The sequence below is a fragment of the Pimephales promelas genome, chromosome 12 (genome assembly GCF_988280905.1).
Source record: "Pimephales promelas chromosome 12, fPimPro1.hap1.1, whole genome shotgun sequence".
NCBI lineage: Eukaryota > Metazoa > Chordata > Actinopteri > Cypriniformes > Leuciscidae > Pimephales > Pimephales promelas.
The window spans coordinates 22,132,089-22,154,012 of NC_142780.1; the positions used below are offsets into that span (position 1 = coordinate 22,132,089).

General features: G+C 37.8%; 2 protein-coding genes and 1 non-coding gene across 3 annotated transcripts; 1 reads left to right on the top strand and 2 right to left on the bottom strand.

Annotated features, from left to right (window-relative positions):
• Window positions 1-51: 51 nt before the first annotated feature.
• Window positions 52-4,006, bottom strand: rbm12ba (RNA binding motif protein 12Ba). The gene is made up of 2 exons (XM_039679425.2): window positions 3,858-4,006; window positions 52-3,643 (listed from the first exon to the last, which is right to left on the bottom strand). Exon 2 carries the CDS (start codon window positions 3,611-3,613, stop codon window positions 2,054-2,056), a length of 1,560 nt encoding a protein of 519 aa, XP_039535359.2. The 5' UTR covers window positions 3,614-3,643; window positions 3,858-4,006; the 3' UTR covers window positions 52-2,053.
• Window positions 4,007-4,031: 25 nt separating this feature from the next.
• tmem67 (transmembrane protein 67) lies at window positions 4,032-20,272 on the top strand. The gene is made up of 28 exons (XM_039680013.2): window positions 4,032-4,273; window positions 4,593-4,681; window positions 4,763-4,853; window positions 4,935-5,034; window positions 5,131-5,200; window positions 5,301-5,372; window positions 5,474-5,536; window positions 6,534-6,688; window positions 7,328-7,436; window positions 7,511-7,597; window positions 11,101-11,166; window positions 11,485-11,641; window positions 11,733-11,856; window positions 12,461-12,566; window positions 13,035-13,091; window positions 13,209-13,307; window positions 13,383-13,481; window positions 14,890-14,976; window positions 15,095-15,194; window positions 15,295-15,434; window positions 15,563-15,703; window positions 15,804-15,884; window positions 15,992-16,108; window positions 16,183-16,299; window positions 17,067-17,171; window positions 17,268-17,370; window positions 19,178-19,320; window positions 19,415-20,272. The coding sequence occupies exons 1-28, from the start codon at window positions 4,057-4,059 to the stop codon at window positions 19,493-19,495; spliced, it is 2,976 nt and encodes a 991-aa protein (XP_039535947.2). The 5' UTR covers window positions 4,032-4,056; the 3' UTR covers window positions 19,496-20,272.
• trnat-ugu (transfer RNA threonine (anticodon UGU)) lies at window positions 19,932-20,004 on the bottom strand. The gene has a single exon. It is a non-coding gene; the product is annotated as a tRNA-Thr (tRNA).
• Window positions 20,273-21,924: the final 1,652 nt, after the last annotated feature.

Genomic DNA, 21,924 nt, shown 5'->3' on the forward strand with positions numbered 1-21,924 from the left:
GTAATCCTCTCATACATTTACATGTACTTCAGACTTCACAAAATACAAAAATAATATTAAGCAAGTGAATTTTATTTATATGGCACATATTTAGCAGGGCTACCCAAATTGCTGCACAGAGTGAAAAACAACAACAAAAAAAACAGAACAGACAGAAATAACTTTGGGGAAATAAAAGTTTTCAATTTAGATTTAAAAATAGCAGTTGAGGGTGCAAGGTGGATGTCCAAAGGCAATTGAGCTCTGAAAAGAGCTCTGTCTAAATATCTAGTGGATGACAAAGAAGTAAGACGACCTCTAATATATAATGGAGCTTGATCATTAAGAGCTTTAAAAACAAACAACAGGATTTTAAACTGAATTCTAAAATAGATCAGGAGCCAATGAAGCGAGGCTAAAATGGGGATGACATGATCGTATTTCTTTGTCCTGGTCAGCGGCCTTGCAGCTGCATTCTGCACCATCTGGAGTCGAGCAAGCGATGATTGACGAAGACCCAAAAACAAAAAATTACAGTAGTCCAAACGTCAAGTAATAAAAATCGTGCTCCCCAAATCGTGGAATGACAAAAATTATTTGAGTTTGGAAATGAATTGCAATTGATAAACTATTCTTTACAACAGAATTAATTTGTTTGGTTAAACATTAAATAACATTTGTCTTCACATCTCCATCAGTTTTGATCTTATATTACTGCTCTCCAGTAGAATTCAAGATTTGCATTGGTACAATGAATTTTTAATATCTGTAGCGAGTTTAAACTGGGAAATGTGGTGGGTTGCATTAATACGGATCTCAAATATTTTAGTTTGATTAGGGTTCTTAAATATTTATTTAGACCACTTTTCATAGATTCCCTTCATGTAGTGCAGTGCAAATGGCATTTGTATGAAGATGCATCATGCTGCGTTTCCATACCCTTTCAAATTGAGATGGAAACTCCCCAATGGAAACATCAATTTAAAAAAAAAATATATATATAGAGCAAAAAAAAAAGTTTACACACTTGCATGACGTGGTTTTTTAGGCAATTCATAAAATAAATGTCACAAAACTGCAATGGAAAAAAATTGCGCACTTACAGGTCACCTGACATTGATTTAACTCATTAAAGACAAGCATTATGGGAATACTGGATTCTAAACAACAAAGAAATGCCACAATATTTGAAGACCTTGAAGCAGATAGGAGGGAGAAACACCTCATATGCACCGCTGCCAAGTACAAGGGGCTTTTCTTGCCATTAATGCTTGGATAACACGCCAACGTCTCCTTTGATTAAAAATAATGAGTGCGGTGGCTGAGATATTATTTAAGATATTAATTTTTATTGACAAATTATAGACTGAAATATTGACTGAAACTGATTGTGCAAGTTTAATTGCAATATAACATCAAATTGTCAAATTAAACACAAATTTATCAAGTCACGAAAAGATCAGAAACGACTCAAAGTCGTTTCCAATTTAGAAACAGGAATGTATAGAAATGGCAAATCATAATACTGGCTTCCATACAGACATGTTCGGAAACCATTTTAAACATCTTGTCTGTAACAAATTTCTGATAAACGTAAAATATATACAGTCAAACCGAATAACTCAGTCAATTTTAATATGCAATACAAGATTTCTGGGATATATCCATTTTTAATTGAAGCCAATAAGCGGTGTTCAGCAGCAACAACTGATGGGGGGGGGGGGGGGGGAGCAACAAGTGCAAGAGTTTTAAATGTGGAAGTATACAGCCATTACTAAAGCACTTGGAGTAGGCCTTAATACTTTGCCAACCATTGAATGAAAAACATTGAGGTCCTTTTTTTAAGTGTGGCTCATTCCATGTGGTACTCAAAATCTTGACTGGGCATCTTCAATTGTTGTACCCATAATATTGCTTGAGCACATTGCATGCCAGAGTGCCAAATTTCTACAACATTTGGCATGAGAAGCTTGTTAGAGTTCTTCAAATGAATGAATTGTCCTCATCATTAACATAGATTTTACACCACTTCTGGTGTCTGAAGGTGCTGAAAACATCTCACATCTCCAGGTGTTCAACATGTGCCAAGTATCTTCTCCATCTGTTGACGTGTGATGCAGGTGAGTAGAATTTTTGCTCCCATAAAATACTTTCCATGAAGACTCTGGGCTTGTGTGGCGACTTCCTGACATCCAAACTGCACGATGGCTTCCCCAACGCCATTGCCCTGGCTGTCCACAAGCAATATGATTGCATTGTCACAGATGTTAAAGCGCATGAAAAAATCTTTCACCTCTTGTTTCCTGATATCTGCAGGAAAATTGCGTGCATATATACACGACATGGCTAAATGTTTCTTTCCATAAGGCGGTGGCCTCCAGACACATCGGTTTCTGCTGACTATGGCAAAGATTTCATCTTTAGTAATGGATGACACTTCAATGTTTTTTAAGCCAACAGTAGTGCCATTCATGTTCAGAGCTGATGCGTAGTCTTCTGCATGCTCAAAGGTAATGAACGCAGTGCTTGTCCTCTCTCCCCACTTGTTTAATAAATGTTTTATTCTATGATTTGGGAGTGCTGGACAGCCGAAAATCTCCTTGATCTCCGTCTTGGTTATATTCTTTGAAAGATTATTGACAATTACAGATTGTTCAGTTTGAGGGGATGGAAAGTTCCTGCAGAATTTTTTGGGAGATCCTGGTGAGGGCTGTTCTTCTGCATTTCTTTTGTTTAAGAAACCTCTAATTGCATTCCTATCGGTGTTGACCTCCTTTTGCTCTGAGAAAGTGTGAGGCTTGATGTTTTGCATGCAATTTTTGGACTGCTCCATGGCTTCTGTCCACATCTTCTCATGGGCAAACCTGACCTCAACATTGAATTCTTTGAATTTTCTGTGGCTGTATTTCAGCCCTTCCTCTGCATCTGCAAAACTTGCCAGCTTTGCCATACAGCACCAGCCCAGTTCCAGTCGAACTTTCGTAATGACCTCCAGCACTGGGAGTCCCCGTAGGAACTGGTAGATTTCTTGTTCGGCAACAGAGTCAGGAAATCCATAAAGCCGAAGGTACCCTGGCTTACAGATATTGAGGTTTTCTCCTCTGCTTTTCTGCTCCTTAGATGCAAAGTCATAAGCAACACTATGCTGAGCATCTGCATTTCTTTGGTTGTCAGTTGTGGAATGATTATGTATTTTTGGAATGTTTTGGTTGATATCTTCAGGTGTTTGGAGGGCCTGACTTAGCCGATTAACTTTGTTGTCTGAATGCGGCCCGTGAATAGCAGCCATCAGACTAAGCAAAAGAGCTGCATTGGTGTCAGATGGCGATGATGGCACTATTTTGGTCTCAACTGTTGACTTTGGTTTCCTCAATCTCGACTCCATTATTCTTTTTAACTCAGGCAGACTGCTGATATGTAATGAAATAGAGGAGCCTTTGAGGAGTTTTCCAGAGTAGCGCATGGCTAGTTGGCCTTCTCTCTCTGTATTAAAAATAATGAAAGCTTCCCCCATCGCACCACCGATGATATGAACGCCACCCTCAGGTATGTGCAAGCCATGGAAAAATCTGCGAATATCTTCAGATCCTGCCTCTGTGTTTAAACCTTGCAAACGCAGAACCACTATTGTCATGATCAAATTCTTCACACAAACCACTGAGATCTGTTTTAAAAAAAGAGGCAAAAAGCAAACATTTTAGATATGTTTCTCGAAAAAAACACAACAACAAAAAAACAACTTTTTGTACAAACTACTGTTTTTCTCCTTTTTGTTTAACACTTCCAAAATGGCAACAACAAAAAAGCACACAAGAAAATTCCCTTCCAGGTAAAAAAATCGACACAAATGTGTCCTCAGACCCTTAACGGTTACTTACCGTTTGTTTTTCTTTAAAACATATCTACTTCATAAATAGTTGCCTGCAAAAGACTTTTTTTCTGTCACAGAAAACACGCGGTAACCTGCAAACTGCACACCACATGCGTCCGGCGGGTAACTCAACTTCCTCTGGAGGAGACTTTTAAGAGGAGCGCGGCAGCGCGCACGCAACATGCTTTCTCAGCGTAAACAGGAACATGTACATGTACGTCATCTGCACCATGGCGACGGGGACGCTGAGAGCTTTCGTGTGCAGTTTCTCGGTCATATACCTGATCAAATTAAACGCCTTTTCTTGCCAGCAGTTTTCTATATCTCTTCAACAGCCATCGGATTGTGGTGCTGAAAGTTATTTTGATATTTCGAGCTTGTCTTGTGTGAAATGCGGGCCGAATCAAGTCAACAGCAAATCAGGTAACGTTACACGGAACGCGCGCGCAGATTAGTTTGCTTTGTTTTGACCAACCTAACACTAGACAACACTCATTTATCGATGTATTGTCATTTCTGTTGTTGATTAAACCTAGATTCATACGAGTAACCATAAGTTTCTTGTCAGTGAATCAACTGCTCGCGATATAATAAATTATAAAGACGTTTGCTGCACATAACACCACAATAAACAAATAAAGATTAAAATATAGAGGTTTATTTGCTATATTAACCATACATGTTTTATAACATGCTTAATTTTAAAGAAGCTTGTACGATTATGTGTATTTCTGCCATATAGGACTGACATGCGAGTGCCAGACTGGTTTCAAGGTGCTGGTCAGTAACGGGGCGTCCATCACGTGCCAGCAATGTCCTGATGCCAATCAGGTACTGTATTCAGTTGAATTTGTATTGCTATTGTTATTGTGTTAAGAATAATAATACTATTTTACAATAATATGATTACAGGGGGTTACTCAGGATGGATATGAATGCATCCGTTGTCCTGGAGGTGTAAGGGCGAATGGCAAGTGCCAGTGTCCTGAGGGAAGCGTGCTGGGTAGGTTAACGGTGCACAGTTTTAGGTAAACAGTGCAGCATTGTTTTATAATTTCATGGTATCTAATTGTATTTTTGTCAGTGGAGAGAGATGGGAATGGAAATCCATTAAATGAAGCGCGATGTGAAGCATGTAGTGCAACAGAGCCTGCTTTTTCGGCCCCAGATACAACAGGCAAAAGGTAAAGTTGCCATTCTTGTAAATGACACTGGGTTTTCATGTTTATCTTCATGCATAAAAAGTGATTCATTTTGTTTGGACTTGTGTATGCTTTTAGGTGTGTGAGATGTGAGGACTCATTCATCAACTCGTCTAAGTCGTGTATTTGTGGGACATCAAACATACTGGTGAGAATTTGGTGCATTTGTTTAAATGTATGTATAGCCTATGTGTATGCAATGCATTTAGAGTGATGAGAATTGAGAAATTTTTGCTTTCGTCACACAGACTGGAGGGATGTGCTTCCCTTCAAACAGTTTGCCTATCTCTGTTGCCTCAAATGTCATCTTTGGCCAACTGGTAAAGAGTCCAAAGTTAACATTATGACTTGTGTTTGTGTACTGTTGTTAGTGTGCTGGGGTTCATTGTTTGAAAGTGTAATGCGTGTTTGTGTTACACAGACCCTCTCTATCCCATCAGCATGGTTTTCAAGCTTCATGTATTCTTCAGCAGCTGCCTGTTTGGTAAGTTTCTACACACACATGCATTTTCTATTGCTGTATTGCAGTTAATTTTGTTATATGTTTTTCATTGCAAACAGCTGAAAGTTTGTACATTTTGACAATAAACCTGATTTGCAATGCGAGTTGAATAACTTTGATTACATCTTTATATCCTCTAGCCCTAAAACTTGTATCCTCTAGCCTAAACATTTAATTGATGAGTTGTCAATACAATATAACAATACAATACATCGGGTATTATTTTACCCCAAAATTCATTGTATATTTACACAAAATGATAACTGCAAATCCACGTTTTGCTGCCTGGAGTCCAGTTGTTTCTGTTATTGTAGCGATCCATATTACTTCTCTTTTCTGTAACTGGCACAATATTCTTAGTTTGTAAAAAATATACCTCAGATTTCTTGTCAAATAAGTTTCTTGTCAAATAATTCTTGTTTGTGTTTTTCATGTCATTCACGCTGAAAACCAACTCTGCCACTCAGGCGTAACCACAGTTACTCCGGCCGGCGATTAGCCTACTTCACATGCATACCCATATTATGACCTTTTACAAAGTCTTGATTTTGTTTTTTGGGTCTACTAGAATAGATTTTCATGCTTGAATTTTGGGGGAAAAAAACACATTATTTTTCACATATTTTACATTGTTGCAGTGGCTCCAGTCTGTCTGTAACACTCTGTTTAGTTCCCCATCTCTATGAAGCCTCTCCTTCCGAAAAGTGAAATGTGCTGCTCTGATTGCTCAGCTGGATCAGTGTGTTGTGTTGACCAAATGTCACACTCCTTACATAAACGCAAGTTTCAACACACTGCTAATGCAACTCAACCAAGACTCATTTCTTTTTTTTCTTTTTTTTGCATTTGCATTTGCCTTAGGTGGGAATTAACAACAAAATTACACAATAAAGAAAGATGAAGCAATAATAGGTCCTCTTAAAATGTTTATATGCCTTACTTCTGAACATATATGATTTTGGTTTACTTTGTTCTGTAGTTGTTCTCTAACAGGACAGCATGTCAGTCTCTGGGCAACATGTGTGTGATGAACATGCACTCCTCCAGCACCATCAACAATGATGCCTGTGGCCTCTACAACACAATCTACAGAGCAACAGCTGCTCAGGGCAGCAGCCAGGACATCTCCTACTGGTAATACATATACAGTTATTGTATTGTACTTTACTATTCACTACTATCTGACCATTTTAAATTTTATATGTTGTCCTAGAGAGCTGAGAATCCCAGAGAAACTCCCTGTATTACAAATATATACATCATTTATACTGTTAGCATACAACATAAAACAAGATAATTCTGTCCCACTGAGTCATACACATTTATTAACTTGCTATTTTGACATTTCTGATTCCTTAATCCTTCGATTGATTTGCACTAACGACTTCTTTAGAATCATGTCACACTCGCACATATTTGTTATGGGTGCTGTAAATGAAGTTGCCCCATCTTTGACTTTATTTTGGCATTTGCTAAAAATTACAATTAATAAGATCTGTAATCAACCATAGGAGATAAGTCATGTGCGACATGAATTGCATCTGTTTTACTTAAATACAGTGTGATTCATTCAAGATCACCTGCTTTATGACTAAGATGAGATGTGAGAACAGAAATGATCTGATATTAAATTAGTTATATATTCCGGCTACTTACATCATGAAACTGTTAAGAAGGATCTCTGTCTGTGATGTATTGAAATTCACATCAAATGGGCTGAAGAACCCAGTGTGCTTGTATTTGGGATTCTCAAAGACAGTGTTGTGACTGTAGGAGGACAAACCTGCCTTGGCTATACTATGGAGAACAGCTTGGGTTGGCATCACGAGTTCTACAGAATGAACCACTTCCTGTTGGATTCAGCTTTAAAGGGGCACAAAAGGTAAGCACTGTGGACATCTAAACATATTGGAAACATAAACTGTACATTTTCACAAACCCTCTTCCCACTTTCAGAACACTAACATCGAGCTGCGGGCTGCTGTTTATTCAGTGCGTGGGGAGTTTATAAGATGGGAGAGCGTCGGTGGAGGAAACCTGCAGGTGGGCAGCCAAGACCATTTTCTGGGGTCAGGTTTTCTTAATTTATATTCGGTATTGTTAATTTATATATATATATATATATATATATATATATATATAATTTTATTTTTAAGTCAGAAATTTCTCACCCTGAATAGAGATCAGCATCAAGCTTATTTAAAAAGATACAAAAGTCACCTTTATTATTAAAGCTATACTTTTTACAATACAGATTGTTTCAAACACATTTACAGTGTTGTAACAAAGTTCAGGGAAGAAGGAGGCAGGAACCGGATAATAATAATAAAATAAAACTTTATTTAAATAAAATAAACAAACAAATTACCTGCCAGCAGCCCCTCGCGGACGACTGCTGGCTACCCAAAATAAAACATAAATACCGGCCAGCAGCCCCTCACGGACGACTGCTGGCTTACCAAATAAAATATAAAATACAAATAAAAGCAGGCCTGTTCCTCTCTCGATCATCCACTCCGTCGCTCCCCCTTTATGGCTCCGCTCCTTCGTGAGAGATGCGAGACCGGTGTGCTTCACAGGTGCTGCTCATTAGCAATCGCACCACCGGCCTCGCGACTTTCTCTCACGTCCCTCGGCCGTCCTGCTCACCACAAGTGTGTTGTATTTATTGGTGTTTATTGGTTGTATTTATTGGTGTTCTTGAGGTTCGATGGGATTGTTGTCCAGGTTCAGATAATAGATATGAAGAAAAAAAATGACTTTGGCACTTGTTTAAGAGAGGTTATGAATCACCACACTTTCCATGGTTTCGTTTTAATAACAAAGTACAGAATAAAAAAATCGACATAACCAGTGTTCCTGCTTATCCTTAAAATGTAAGGCCATAAAAAGTCAGTGTAATTAATGATTCAATGACTCATCTCTTGCTTCTTTCCTAAATGAATCAGCCATTTGAACAAATCGGTTGAATGAATGACTCCCTCAACTCACTTATTAAGACAGTGACTTGTTACCACCTACTGGCGGGTTTAGTTTCATATTTAAAATACACTTTAATTAAAAAGTTCAAATCTAATAGCATTATTTATGCAATTCTAAATGCTGTATAAATATATTAATGCCGCTTCTGATTGCGCTCCTGTGTCACCTCTGCACTGCAAAGATGGGTTTTGTTGATGATGATTTAATTTGACTGGTAGGACAGCCCTATATTGTTATTATTCTAATACAATTTAATATGAATGTTAGTATTTGACATAAAAGGTGATGGATACATCTAACACGTTTAGAAACCTGCCCTTATATAGGTAAAAATGCCCCTGGAAACCAATTTAAGGTGGCAAATATTGCCCCCTATTTAATAAAAATGTTAATTTCTGTCACTGCTGTGAACTGACCACCGTATAGAATGAATAATATGAATATCTTTGTGAGTCAGCTGTCAACAACAGGCCTAAACCAGCCATGGGACCAGCACAAATACACATTGTAATCAACAAAACTTTGGAAATATCGCGATATAATTTCAATATTGCACACCCCTAATGTACAGTATTCATTTTTATTTCTTCAGGTCTTAAAAAGACTTAAATTTGAAAAGTGTGCAGCAACCCTGATAACAGAAATACAAGAAATCTTTACCACACGTTTCGGCCTTTTTATACTCCTTTTATACAACATTTTATACTCCTCAGAGTTACAGGGTTTCCCTTAAGTACAGCATTGACCCAACAGAAATACAGCATTCGGTCAGTTTAGGGCCCCCGAGTTCCTAAAACTATGCATACCCCTTTTTCTGGTCCCTTGTAGATGCAAACTGAAAATCCGCTGCTCTCTTCTTGCCTGCAGCAACGTTTTTTCACTTTGTCAGTTGAAGAAAAGGTTATATATATATATATATATATATATATATATATATATATATCTTGGTCTTCACTTTGACCTATATAGAATCTATAATGGATGTCTGCAGCTTTGCAAGCTCCGTTTTTTTTATAGCAACATCAACACTTTAGAAAATTACAGGGCAGCATGTTATTTCCATTTCTAACAGACAGAGCTGAGGTCCTTCCTTAGTGGAAAGGTGGTCAACTCCGTCAGAATTTAAAATTTCCTCAACATGCTTTTCCGAATTAACCGTTTTATTCATCAATCTTTTATTTAATCTCTCTTGTTGCCTAATTATCCGTATCATCTCTTTCTTTGGAGATGATTTCCTACTGATGAGGACTTTCCTTTCCTTTGTCTTCGTTCCTTCTTTGCTTTTTTTTGTTGTATTCTAAAAGTATCACAGAATGATCCCATGCAACACATGTCGTATATTCCAAGTCTTCTGAGGGTATATGCGATGACATTGAATGTATTATATATATATAGCCTGACCATGGCTGTTGGTCTTCAGTGCACTGCCACAAGACGTGCACTTTCTTGTGACTCTTTTACCGTCGCAGTTCACTCTATCTCGCCCAGAAAAGCACACAAATTCTGAGAAATCAAGAAATACAAAACTGAAGACCAGTGGCCAAGGTTAGGATTTTCCTTAAAAACATTTTTAAAAAAAAAATACATTGTGGTCTGTAATGGCAAAATTCTAATTGTTCATTAGATATGGGAACATACATGTTTGTGAACAGGATGTATGCATGTTTGGGTATCTGGGTAGGTGGCTGGGTGTGACATTTTAGGAACACGTGGGTCTGGACAGGACCTTTGACCCTAGTACTGACTTTTGGTGGTGGTCTTAAGGGATAACTGTGATAAAGAGAATCTTACGTAAGCATGGGTCTCTTACCTGTGGACGAGAGGCAAAAGAAGCCTGAGAATAGGCCCAATCGCCACACACCAATTGCCCTGTGGAGTGAGTGAGACCCCAGACAGGAAGCAATGGGCAGCCTTTATACCATTTTGAAGGTCTTTGGCAGGCTTCTTTTACCTGCCTTACACAGATAAGAGACTCATGCTTACATAAGTTTCTATTTATCACTTAGTTATCCATTAAGACCACCACCAAAAGTCAGTAATAGGGTCAAATGTCCTGTGCCATATGTTCCCTAAATTGTAACACCCAGCCCCCTTCCCAGATACGTAAACATGCATACATTCTGTTCACAAACATATATGTTCCCAAGAGGGGCACACGGCATTAGAACAACATCAGGGTGAGACATTTTTGGACACATTCAGGAACTATCCCTTTTGAGAAAATATTTGAGAATTCCTTAATAGTTTTTTTTCAAGAATTGCACTAAATTCATTATTTAAAGTCTGCATGCATGAAATGGAAGTTGCGATAGTCTTTTCTTCTCTATCGTGATGTCGTGAAAGATTGTCCCGCAGTATTTATTTATTATATTTTTTTATATTTATTTATAATGAATACAGCAATATTCCATGAAAATAAGATAATTTGATTTCATACTAACTCCTTAGAATTTCTCTGTATAAGATTATCATGAACCTGGCCCCTCTTTGTGAAAGCTTATAACAAAACAACTGGTATTGAAAAGTATTGTGTGATCCAACGTTGCTTCATTTGCGCTTTATAGCTCTGTCCAGACACCCTTACCAGTCAACAGTCCGCCTTCACGTTTGGGACAGCCTACAAGCAGAGTGTGAGTCTCAATTACCTTCTGTGTCATCAATGGATGTTTCTCGTTTCTTATTTATGCATCCTTGTTTTCTTCCTTTTCTTGCATCTAAGCTGAAATGTTTAAGCTGCAAATTAAAACTATTGTGCCATGGTAAAGGGGGAGGAGGAATTGTTATTCTCATTAAGAAATGAAGAAGTATCAATTTGAGTATTGAGAAGCACTCCACATGTGTCCCGCCATATTGTATTTAGTAATTTGTTCTACTTTATTGTATTTATGCATGTTTTTATTTTCAGCTGAATGTGTGGATGTGTGTTAATGTTTTTTTTCTTTCCTTAGTGTGTGCTTTCTGTGTCAGAACTCTTGATTGGTTATCCAGAGCCTGTGTTCTATGACGTGTTCCTGGTCATTCAGAAGGCACAGGAAGACAAGCGTCTTCTTGCAGTGCCTCTCCTAAATGTCAACCAGCAGTTTAATGGCCAGTTCACTAATCAGGGTACAACATACAAACACATTGTTTGATCAAACACTGTCATATGTGCAGACCTTGCTGCTTTATCACCATGCTCACTTCTCCTGTGTTTCAGGATCTAACATGAATAACTGGTACCTGACCCGGAGGCTGATGCTTGTGGACACGTTGAGTGGAAGGGAAAACTCTTTGAGTTCTTCACCCAGAGCCATACGTGTGGCCTCTAATATTAAGATCGGGTAAATACTACACACTCCCAAACACATAAATGTTTCACAAAGTACAATCCTAAACCCTGGGTTAAAGTAATTTTTTCGCATATTTGTGGTGTCGCTGATTGAACAAACGCAGCAACAATATTTTTACGTAAAGGCTCTAGCATTGTGCATCCGCAAATTGCACATTGCCGACTGTACAATTATTTTTCAAATTGGACGTTTCGGACTATAAAAGTAAGAATGAAAAGGTTTCTTCTTACTTTTTCTGACATGTTTTCCATCGCTGTTTTTCATTCTATCACTGAAACTACCGTTTATAATATACAATGCAATGTGTTTCCGTGACTGGCCAAAGCACATGAATATAAGGCATGTGATTGGTTGTTGGTTGCTCAGCATCTAGTCGTAACGTTCTAACGCCACACCGTTTCACACTGTACATTTATGCCCCGCAATTCGGGGTTAGGAGCAGGGTTTCACAGCCCTGGTTAAAAAGTGGTGCTAACCACACTTTTAAAATGTTTCTTTAGCCTGGCTTAGAACAACTATAAACCTGGGCTTAAGCACAGCGTGAAAGCCCTATAGTTTGAGATCTCACCAAGCTTGATTGTCCTGCACTGAACAGATTTCAACTGGTGCCGAATACACAGAAGGGACTGGTCTACCCCCCTCTGATGACCGTGGCCTACTCAGATATACTCGTCACTGACCCCAGCACACAGACTGTTTCTGTAAGTCTATTTAACCTTTATATGTAATCCCATTGTCCAGGGGTTTTCAAACTAGGGACCATTGAACTTTTCTGTTAGGGCGTTTGTAGAAAATAAAACGTAAGATAATATACTAAATAGTAATAGTCAAGTCAAGTCGCCTTTATTTAAATAGAGCTTTATACAATACAGAGTGTTTCAAAGCAGCTGCAAAAAAAGCAGTTCCTGTTTTCACTCAACAGGATTAGTACAGTAAGATCTATAATATTGTTGAATAATTATGTATTTTTATAGTATATTTTACAGTAAATACATTGACTAAATTTGACGTTGTTATTATTGCCATTGTGCTTTCTAAACGCAGGTCTGAAATCATGCGAGAAATCACTGATCATTTTATTCTGTTGACAGACAAGATACAAAATGCAGTAAAAACTTAATCAAAAATTTAATTACAAAAACAAGTTTTTTTTTTTTTTGTATTTACAGGTGTCATTCTCTCTTGAATATACAATGGACCAGGAGGAAGCTCGGATCAAAACTGATGTGAGTATGAAGAGGCACTGAAATTCTTCTTCGAAAAGTCTTCTGTTTTATGTTGGTCAGGATGTTCTAGTGTATGTTTTAATGCTGTTTGTTTATTAAATGTGGATTCTTATCCAGATTGCTCTTGGTGTGCTGGGAGGGGTGGCTGTTGTCCACTCTTTATTGAAGACCGCAAGCTGGAAAAGAAGAATTGCATCTCCTCTTATTGACCTACAGGTATGGACTCCCATTCAGACGCGATAATACATACAATGCTAAACGTATTCCTAATAATGTCCCTTTCTATTTCAGACAATTATGAAGTTTCTGGTGTTCTATGCTGGTGATCTAGCAAATGTTTTCTTCATCATCACTGTTGGAACAGGCCTCTACTGGCTCATATTCTTTAAGGTTTGCATTTTTCATGTCTGTGGGTGGTGCTGTCTAGTCTATTATGAATATGATTAAGCCTTACATGAAACTTTCTTCTTTTTTATTTCTTTTTCTGTTTCTCTCAATATTTTCCAGACATTGGAGGCAAGTCTGTCACTTTTTCTGTTGTTAACGTAGTCTCTCCACTTCTCAAATTTCAGATTAGCGTCTTTGTTTTGTTCTGTGATTTTCTTCCACTGTCCTATCAAATGAGTTTTTTTTTCTAGTATGTTCTGTTTACATACCCATTATTTTTTTTTGATGGAGCTCTTTTGGTCTAAAGGCCTGTTCACATCAAGGCAGTTGTGCAATTTTGTGTTCCTGACAACCGCTTGTCATCTAAAAGGAAGTCAAACAGAATTTACATATTTTTAAACAGCCATTCAGAAATATGTATTTACTATAGTGTATTCATTATTATCGCTTCGCAAATTACTCTGTCCGTGAGCACCACCAATCGGTAGTTTAACTGCAGTGTCTCTGGGCATGTGACCAAAGGCATTAATTTTATTGCTTGGCCAGTAAGTTGAAAACGTTTGTGGTCTGCACCGACTCGTGTATGACTTGTGTAGGGGCGCTTCAGATTCTAGAAAGCAATGAGAAACAGAAGTGCAGAGTGATGTCATCAAAATCACTGATCCATATTAGCAATAGACTGTATCTTCAAAATGCGAATTTTGTCATTGTTTTGGAGCACACCAGCTCATAGGTAACCTCAAGGCTAACATATTCATACTAAAAGCCAAAAAAACTTTTATTTTGATTTCATGAGGACTTATTCATGAGGAGCTTGAAGAAGTCATTCATATATATTTAATATTCAAGGGTGCATTTGAGGGAGCCTTCGAAAAGCCATGTTCACACTTGGCTTTGAGCATGCATTACTGACACTGCAGCAGTCGTAATTTGACATCACACTGTACAGCGTCTTTTTTCAAAAAATAATTCATCATAATACATCCAAAATGTAAAAATACACAATCCACTCCACTTTACTGCAACACTGTAATGCTGCAGATTTAAATTTTGCATTCTTTTAATTCAACCTAAAGGTCATGTCATGATGTATCAGTTTTCTAATGGTTTCACCAAACTTGAATTTTGGACTGTAACAAAATTTACATGAGCTTAAATTTCTTGAATCTCCAGCATTCACATGCGTTACGTATGAATAGAAGTCAATGAAATGAAAAAGTCTAGTGTAAGAAACCCTTAAAATAATCTGTTGCTTTGATGGCTTACGAATATTTGCTTTGGTATGAACAGCCGTACATTCAAATGAAAATGTTTATCGCACTGAATTTTTGCAACAAACTTTGTCTTGGTATGAACAGGCCTCAACGTAGAATTCAAGACATTCAAACAGTGCTTTTTTGTATATCCCCAGGCACAGCTATTTGTGTCCGTGTTGCTGCCGTTACCAGCTCAGGAGGAGCGTTTTGTTGTTTATGTTGGTTGTGCCTTTGCATTGAAGGTAAGTACAATTATGTACATCAACTTATACACTACAGTTTTTAATAATTTATGTAATACTGTCTTTTCTCTACTTTCCCTTTCTTCCCTGCTTAATCCAACACTTATTTTTGTTACAGACCGTACAATTTCTTCATAAGCTCTTTGTTCAGATATCTGTGGATATTTTCTTTATAGACTGGGAAAGACCTTGTGGTAAATCTAGGAAACATGCGGAGGGTAATTACATTGTTCCTCCAATGTGTTTTTCAAATACACGTTCCATATACCTATACAAACTCAATTTTTTTAAATAACTGTTCTATATGAATGCGCTCAGGGTCTGGCGAAGCAAAAAGCCAAGCATCTTCTGTCAGTATCTGGAGAACATATTTTGTGGCCAATGAGTGGAATGAGATTCAGACAGTTCGCAAGATTAACCCCACTTTTCAAGTCATCGCTGTGCTCTTTTTTCTGGAGGTGAGTCCAACAGCATGCAACATCTCTGATCTAAAGTTTGCCTAAAAATCTTATTCTTAAACTGGCCACTCAGATTATGCCACTTTGTTAAGGATTGTGTTAACAAATAATGAATATTGTGCTTGCAGGTGGTGGGCTTTACAAATTTGGCTCTAAGAGACCCCTCGTCCAACCTGCGTCGAGCTCCTGAGTCATACAAGCCTTCATACAGTCTCATACTCCGCTACGGTGTGGCTTCTGCTATGTGGCTCTGCATTGGCTTAATGCAGGTAAAAAAAAACATATATACTCAAGGACAAGCAGCCTTCCTCTTTGTGTGTGTCATCTGGACTATTTCACACATTTACTTTTTGTATCATATTACTTTAGATGATATTCTTCACAGTATTCCATGAGCGCTTTGTTGAAGACAAGATTCGCCAGTTTGTAGATTTGTGCTCAATCAGCAATGTGAGTATTAGGCAAAACTATTTTCTTTGCAGTTGAAAAGATAAGTAAAACTTTTTGGTTTAATGTTGCTTTTTTTTTCTTTCAATGTATGTATATGTGTCTGTTAGATCTCAATGCTGCTGCTGTCTCATCGTTGTTTTGGCTACTACATCCATGGACGTTCTGTTCATGGTCATGCTGACACCAACATGGATGAAATGAATACAAACCTGAAGAGAGAGGGGGTAAGATGGATTTTGAGTCTTATATTTTAAATAGAAGTATTTTGGGAGATTTATTTTATTTGTATGTGTTTTAGGAGAATCTGTGTGGCCAAAGGGGACTTTTGCCAAACTCTGACACTCAGACATTTCAGATTTCAATAACCAACCGCCTGCGAACTCAATATGACCGAATAATTGAGCCAATCAACAGGGTATAAACACAACTGCATACACTTGTATATTTACTTTGATTACTTATATACTTTTATTTACTTACATTTTAGTAGTTATGAATCATTTTTACTTTTGAAGACATTACATTTATGCAATTGGCAGATGCTTTTATTCAAAGCCCTATTCAGACAGGACTAGTTTTCTAAACTACTGAGTTACAATTCTTATCACTCTTATCACTATTTCATGTACTGATTCGGATGGGACTAACATCTCCATGTTCAGAGAGTGTGCGTTTTCTAGACGTGGGCATTACAGAAGGTCATGTGCTGTACGTATGTGCATCACGTATGAAGTATATGTCTTTTAATTGTATTATTTGTTAATATAATTCTAATTTATTATTTAAAAAATAATCCATACTCCAAATAGTTCCATCCATATTGGAACTTAATGAAAGCATGCCGAAGACTAACGGTAGCTTGGGTACTAGGTCAAAAAACACATGAGGAGAAGTGGTAGGATAATATAATATCAGCAATCACAGACATTCACATTCTCATTAAAATCACAAAGTACGTCTGTGAGAAATTAATGTCTATAACGTCTCCCTGGAACACTAGTCCTCCTGTCCGAATAGGGCTTTACATTGAAAGTATACATGATATCAGTTCCTGTATTCCCTGGGAATCAAACCCAAGACTTTGCCGTTGTTAGCGCTAAGCTGTACATTTTGAGCTACTAAGTATACTCACACACAAATCTCTCTCAGTAAGGGTGGCTAACAATGTCTTTTCCACTACAGAGAAATGGTCCCTCAAGGTTGGTGGATGCTTCAGCCAATTCATGTGAGCAGAGCACGAAAGCATACCATACAATGAACCGATTCCTGGGCTCCGTCATCGATCATGTGAGGATTGTATTTCATTGATACTTGTGATTTTCCTGTAGTGTATTGTGGTTTGTTGGTGTTTTGATTTGCTCATTCTGAATGCTGTATTCTCAGGCACACCGTGAGATGGATTACATTGTGAAAGATAAGCTGCTGTTTGAGAGATTAATCGGTATGGAGTTTATAGAGCCACTGGATAAAAGCATCTTTTATAATGGTAAAATACCGCTCCCCGTACATTCAATTTTCCACCACAATTCTACCTTACACCTACATCATGATTCTGATTGGCTAAGAACACATGGACTGATAGCCAGTCGCACATCTCCATAGTCTGTATGTGGCTAAAACCCGGACCCTGAGTTAGGTATGGGTGGCCCTTCGAGGTCATGAGAATGTGTGTCTAGGCCCCAGCATAGCGTAAAAAAAAAGTACATACACAGATACACAGCTTCTTCAAGGTCAGAGTTAGTTGAGCTCTTATCTAAACAGGGAACTTTCCCAGAACATTCAGATAACATGTTCTTTCTCTCAGTGAGAGGTTCATTCAGACAATATTCCATTACTATTCTCTAGTATTTGAGTATCGAAAAGTTTAATTTAATGCTTTAATTAAGAAGTGGGCATGTATATGAAAGGTGAATTAACTCCAGTGACCTTGGCTGTCTTGGTCAGCTAGAATAGTAGATAGTATGTTTTAACACATGTCTCTGTCAAAAACATGGAGAGAATGTTCATGAAACAGACATAATTCTATAAGTACATAAATCTAGTACATAAAGCTTATGTAAGGCCCAGGATCAGAGATGATGAAATGAGACCAGGAGTCATGAAGTTCAATCAAAGAGAAAAATTTACTGAAGAATAGTTTGCAGTTCAATTGGTAGAGCCAGCGTCAAAGTCTCACGAGGAGGTCTCAAGCTAACTCTACTTTACACACAAATGGTACACCAGTTATACTGTTTTCAAGGGCATACATTACATAAACATTCACTTCTGATTGGCTAGGGGTTCTCAAACTCGGTCCTGGAGGGCCACTGTCCTGCAGAATTTAGCTCCAACCCTGATCAAACACACATGAGCAAGCTAATTAAGGTCTTCAGGATCATTAGAAACTCACAGGTAGGTGTGTTTGATCAGGGTTGGAGCTAAACTCTGCAGGACAGTGGCCCTCCAGGACCGAGTTTGAGAACCCCACATAAAATCTAAACAATTATGCATAGATAGAAGGGTATGTTGACATCAATCATGATAGCTGCCATCCAAGTCACGAAAGATCCAGTAATGACCTCGGGGGTGCCATTGAAGAGTGTCATGAGACCTGCTGCCCATGTCACGAGATCTGCACAGAAAATTCAACATACAAAGCACAATGGGATGCAGACCTAGCAAGATTGTACAGGCCTGAGTTCTTTATTATCATATCAGATGCCACACAACATACTGATAAAACCTTCCATCCTTAGAAAGAGAAGAAATAACAATTACTTTATTTCTTGAGAGATATATGTATTAAAGAAGTACAAATTTGGGAAACAAATCATAGAGCCATACAGAAGTTGACCTCTGTCCCTTAATGGGGTCAGCAGAAAAACATGATCATATGATGTGGGTCTTCTTTAGGCTTAACACATTAATTAGTTTATTAAATCCATACATACAAAGAGCCTGTATTTAATGTCTAGCTCAAGGCCGCAACAGATTAGTCAAAGACATCATAAGACATTCATGAAAGATATGCATACACAGGAGTATACCTAAAAACTATATGTAACACACTTATTGAATATAGGAATGATTATAACTTGATTGGTGCTTATTATAAGAATAATGTAATCATAAAAAAGGATATACATATACTTGAATTGAAGATGCAAGGGATTCTGTCAGTTTAATAATTGAATATGTAAAAGGAAAAATATTGATTAATACCTTGATTGTAATCACTCATTGATTTCCAGAATCCAGTCCCTTCACAGTCTTTAGTGTTCTGAGTGAATATCTTTGTGTTTATCTTCCTTCAGATGACTCTCACTCATTCGCTGATGTCCTCTTTTATGGTAATGAGGCTGTGCTGTTGATTTTTGACACTCTCTTCTTCTGTGTGGTGGATCTGGGCAGTCAGAACTTCATTCTCGCAGCTGTGTTAACATACGTCCAGCAACTGGTTAGTATATGTGGATATATTAAAAGGCTGGTTGGTTTAATTTGATTGTTTTGAGGTGATGATTAAAATGAAGCTTTAATATGCTCTCCGTTAGGTCTTCAGATTAATCCGAAATGGAATGGGCCGCAGGAACCTAGCCAACAAAACTCTGGTTGACAAAAGATTTCTTATCTAGTTCCTCTTCTTTTTCTATCTGCTTTCTGTTATTGTGATGGTGATTGTGTTTTTATACCATGGCAGCCTTCAGGTTTCTTCTACAGACTTTTGTAAAAAAAAAAATGTGCATAAAAATATTATTTGTGCAAGATTTGTTGTACTTTCAAAGCCAAGACATTTGGGGGTTTGATGTATCAATGTTTTATATTTAAATATTTTTGATCAATTAAATCGTTACTTGGTTTTACGTATGGTGGTCTCCGATTTACTCAGGAAGGCATAATAGATTGCTTCAAGTTTTCGTAGCTCAGCACATAGTCTGAAGTTCTTCAGAGCACACAAGGCAGACACATACTGATGACTTGTGTCCCTCTTGTTAGTTCTGAATACATGGTTCCCTTGGAATTTATGTACGTATGGAAATTATTTTTGATACTTGTGCAAAATTGATTCACAGGCCCCAGCGAGGATCGAACTCGCGACCCCTGGTTTACAAGACCAGTGCTCTAACCACTGAGCTATGGAGCCAGACCTGTTTAGGTGTTGTCCTCATTACCTTTTGAAAAGTACACAATAACACCTTGCTTAGCACTTCAAAGGGTGTGTCCAACATTTACCCTGTAGCTTTGATTGTTTAAAGTTTACGAGGAATGACAAACAGATGACTCACTTGTCACAAACTATTTTTGTCCAATCACAAATATATTTACAATGACATGGCAGTGATGACGTGATCTGAACTGTACTGAAACAGCACAATGACCCGAAGGTTACAAGAGGCCCAAATTTAAGACCCTTGCCGGGCCCATAAAATAAGAGATCTGTCATTGTGGCACCAGCATGTTTGACCTAACTCTGGATTCCTTCAAGGATACTTGCATCAACAGAGAAAAAGCCCACTCTAACATTGTAACCTTTAGGTGACCCAAGATAAATGGGTCTGAATTTGGTGCATCCCAACTATCACAAGGATAAATCATGAGTTAAGATAAAGGAGGGTGATTCCCGCTCAAAACAGAGAGCTTAAACAGACTCCCTTTTGTGACCATCTTTTAACCTTATCCTGGAACACAGGCCTGAAACCACTCTGAAAAGCACAGAGACTGACTTAACATATCAGATTATTCCAAAAACAATGATATCAATACAATTATTGATTCCCTTTGAGCTTACATTGTATAAAGTTATTGAAATTTCAGATAAGAAAGTTGGTCATATCACGGTTTGTCTGCAGCTTGCAGTAATTAAGTTTGTTTGCACTCACATTTGGTCTGAAGTCCTTCACCTTGGAGTCTTTCCCAGTGTTGAACATTTATCAGATCTGTTTGATTGATTTTGTTCTATTAATTAGATTGACAGCCATTTTATGTCTGAAAACTCATTTTGATACGGGCTCAAAGGGTTCTTGATTGCTCTGGCCGTAACGAGGATTGAATTTGTGACCAGTGTTCTAACCACTGAGCCTCACCTGTTTATTTCCTATCTGTATCTGTAATGGGTGTGTCGATCTTTTGAATGAGTTTGTGTTATTTACATTAGACTATTTACCCAGTACTATATGGTAGGTCTAGTGTCCCAAGTAATTCACTAGTATAGTTTCTTTGCTTAGTTGCAGCCAGTATTGTGTTTGTTTTGTTTGATAGGTCAAGACACTTACACTGGTGTGAGCTCAAATATCATTATCGTTAGCTATCTTTATAGTTATCCCTCATGCATTTCAGAAGACTTCTTGCATTCTCAGAAATCTTGGGCCCTATTTACACCTGGTATTAAGAGACTTTTTTTTGTTGCTGGTGGACAATGCTAAATACAGGTGTAAATGGGTCTTAAAAGTTCTGAGCTTCTCCACTTTTGACCACTTTCAGTGGTAGACGAAAACTCATTTAACCAGATTGCTTTTGTAGTGTAGATGCTCATGTGGTGGAATGTGAACCAAAGACTAGCAACACCAATGTGTTTTGTGTGTTTAAGTGCAACATAACAATTGACTATCACAAACCACACGGATTATGTTCAAAATCAGCATTATCATTCTTATGCTTTCCATTCTCTTCATGGCTTTAATTTATAAATCATATTTGTGTGCTGCACTAAGTGCTCCCGTGAAAGTGATGTAGTGTGAGATGAAACAATAGGGGAGACAGCAGACATTTAAAATGCATGTACAAGTCACTCACGTGAGATCACAGCTATAACAATGACAACAATTTAATCGTGAATTGTTTGTGAAGCCATTTATCTCAGATACATCACAATAGGGGAAAAAGACGTTCAAAATAGCTGTGAAACACAGTCACTGTTATTCTAATTGGATGGACCATTTGGTTGACACCTTTACAGACACATTCAGATTGAGCTGATTGCGTCTGTGGAAGTCACTGTAATCTGATCAAAGATAACTGAAAATATGTATAATCTTTAAGACATGTATCCACATCACTATTTTAC

What these genes read in the sequence shown, in the direction of transcription:
- rbm12ba (XM_039679425.2), bottom strand. Translation starts at nt 3,613, where the DNA reads ATGACAATAGTGGTTCTGCGTTTGCAAGGTTTAAACACAGAGGCAGGA.
- tmem67 (XM_039680013.2), top strand. Translation starts at nt 4,057, where the DNA reads ATGTACATGTACGTCATCTGCACCATGGCGACGGGGACGCTGAGAGCT. An exon ending in TGGGCTCCGTCATCGATCAT is followed by an intron (nt 17,172 to 17,267) that starts GTGAGGATTGTA and finishes CTGTATTCTCAG; the next exon opens with GCACACCGTGAGATGGATTA. An exon ending in TAACATACGTCCAGCAACTG is followed by an intron (nt 19,321 to 19,414) that starts GTTAGTATATGT and finishes GCTCTCCGTTAG; the next exon opens with GTCTTCAGATTAATCCGAAA.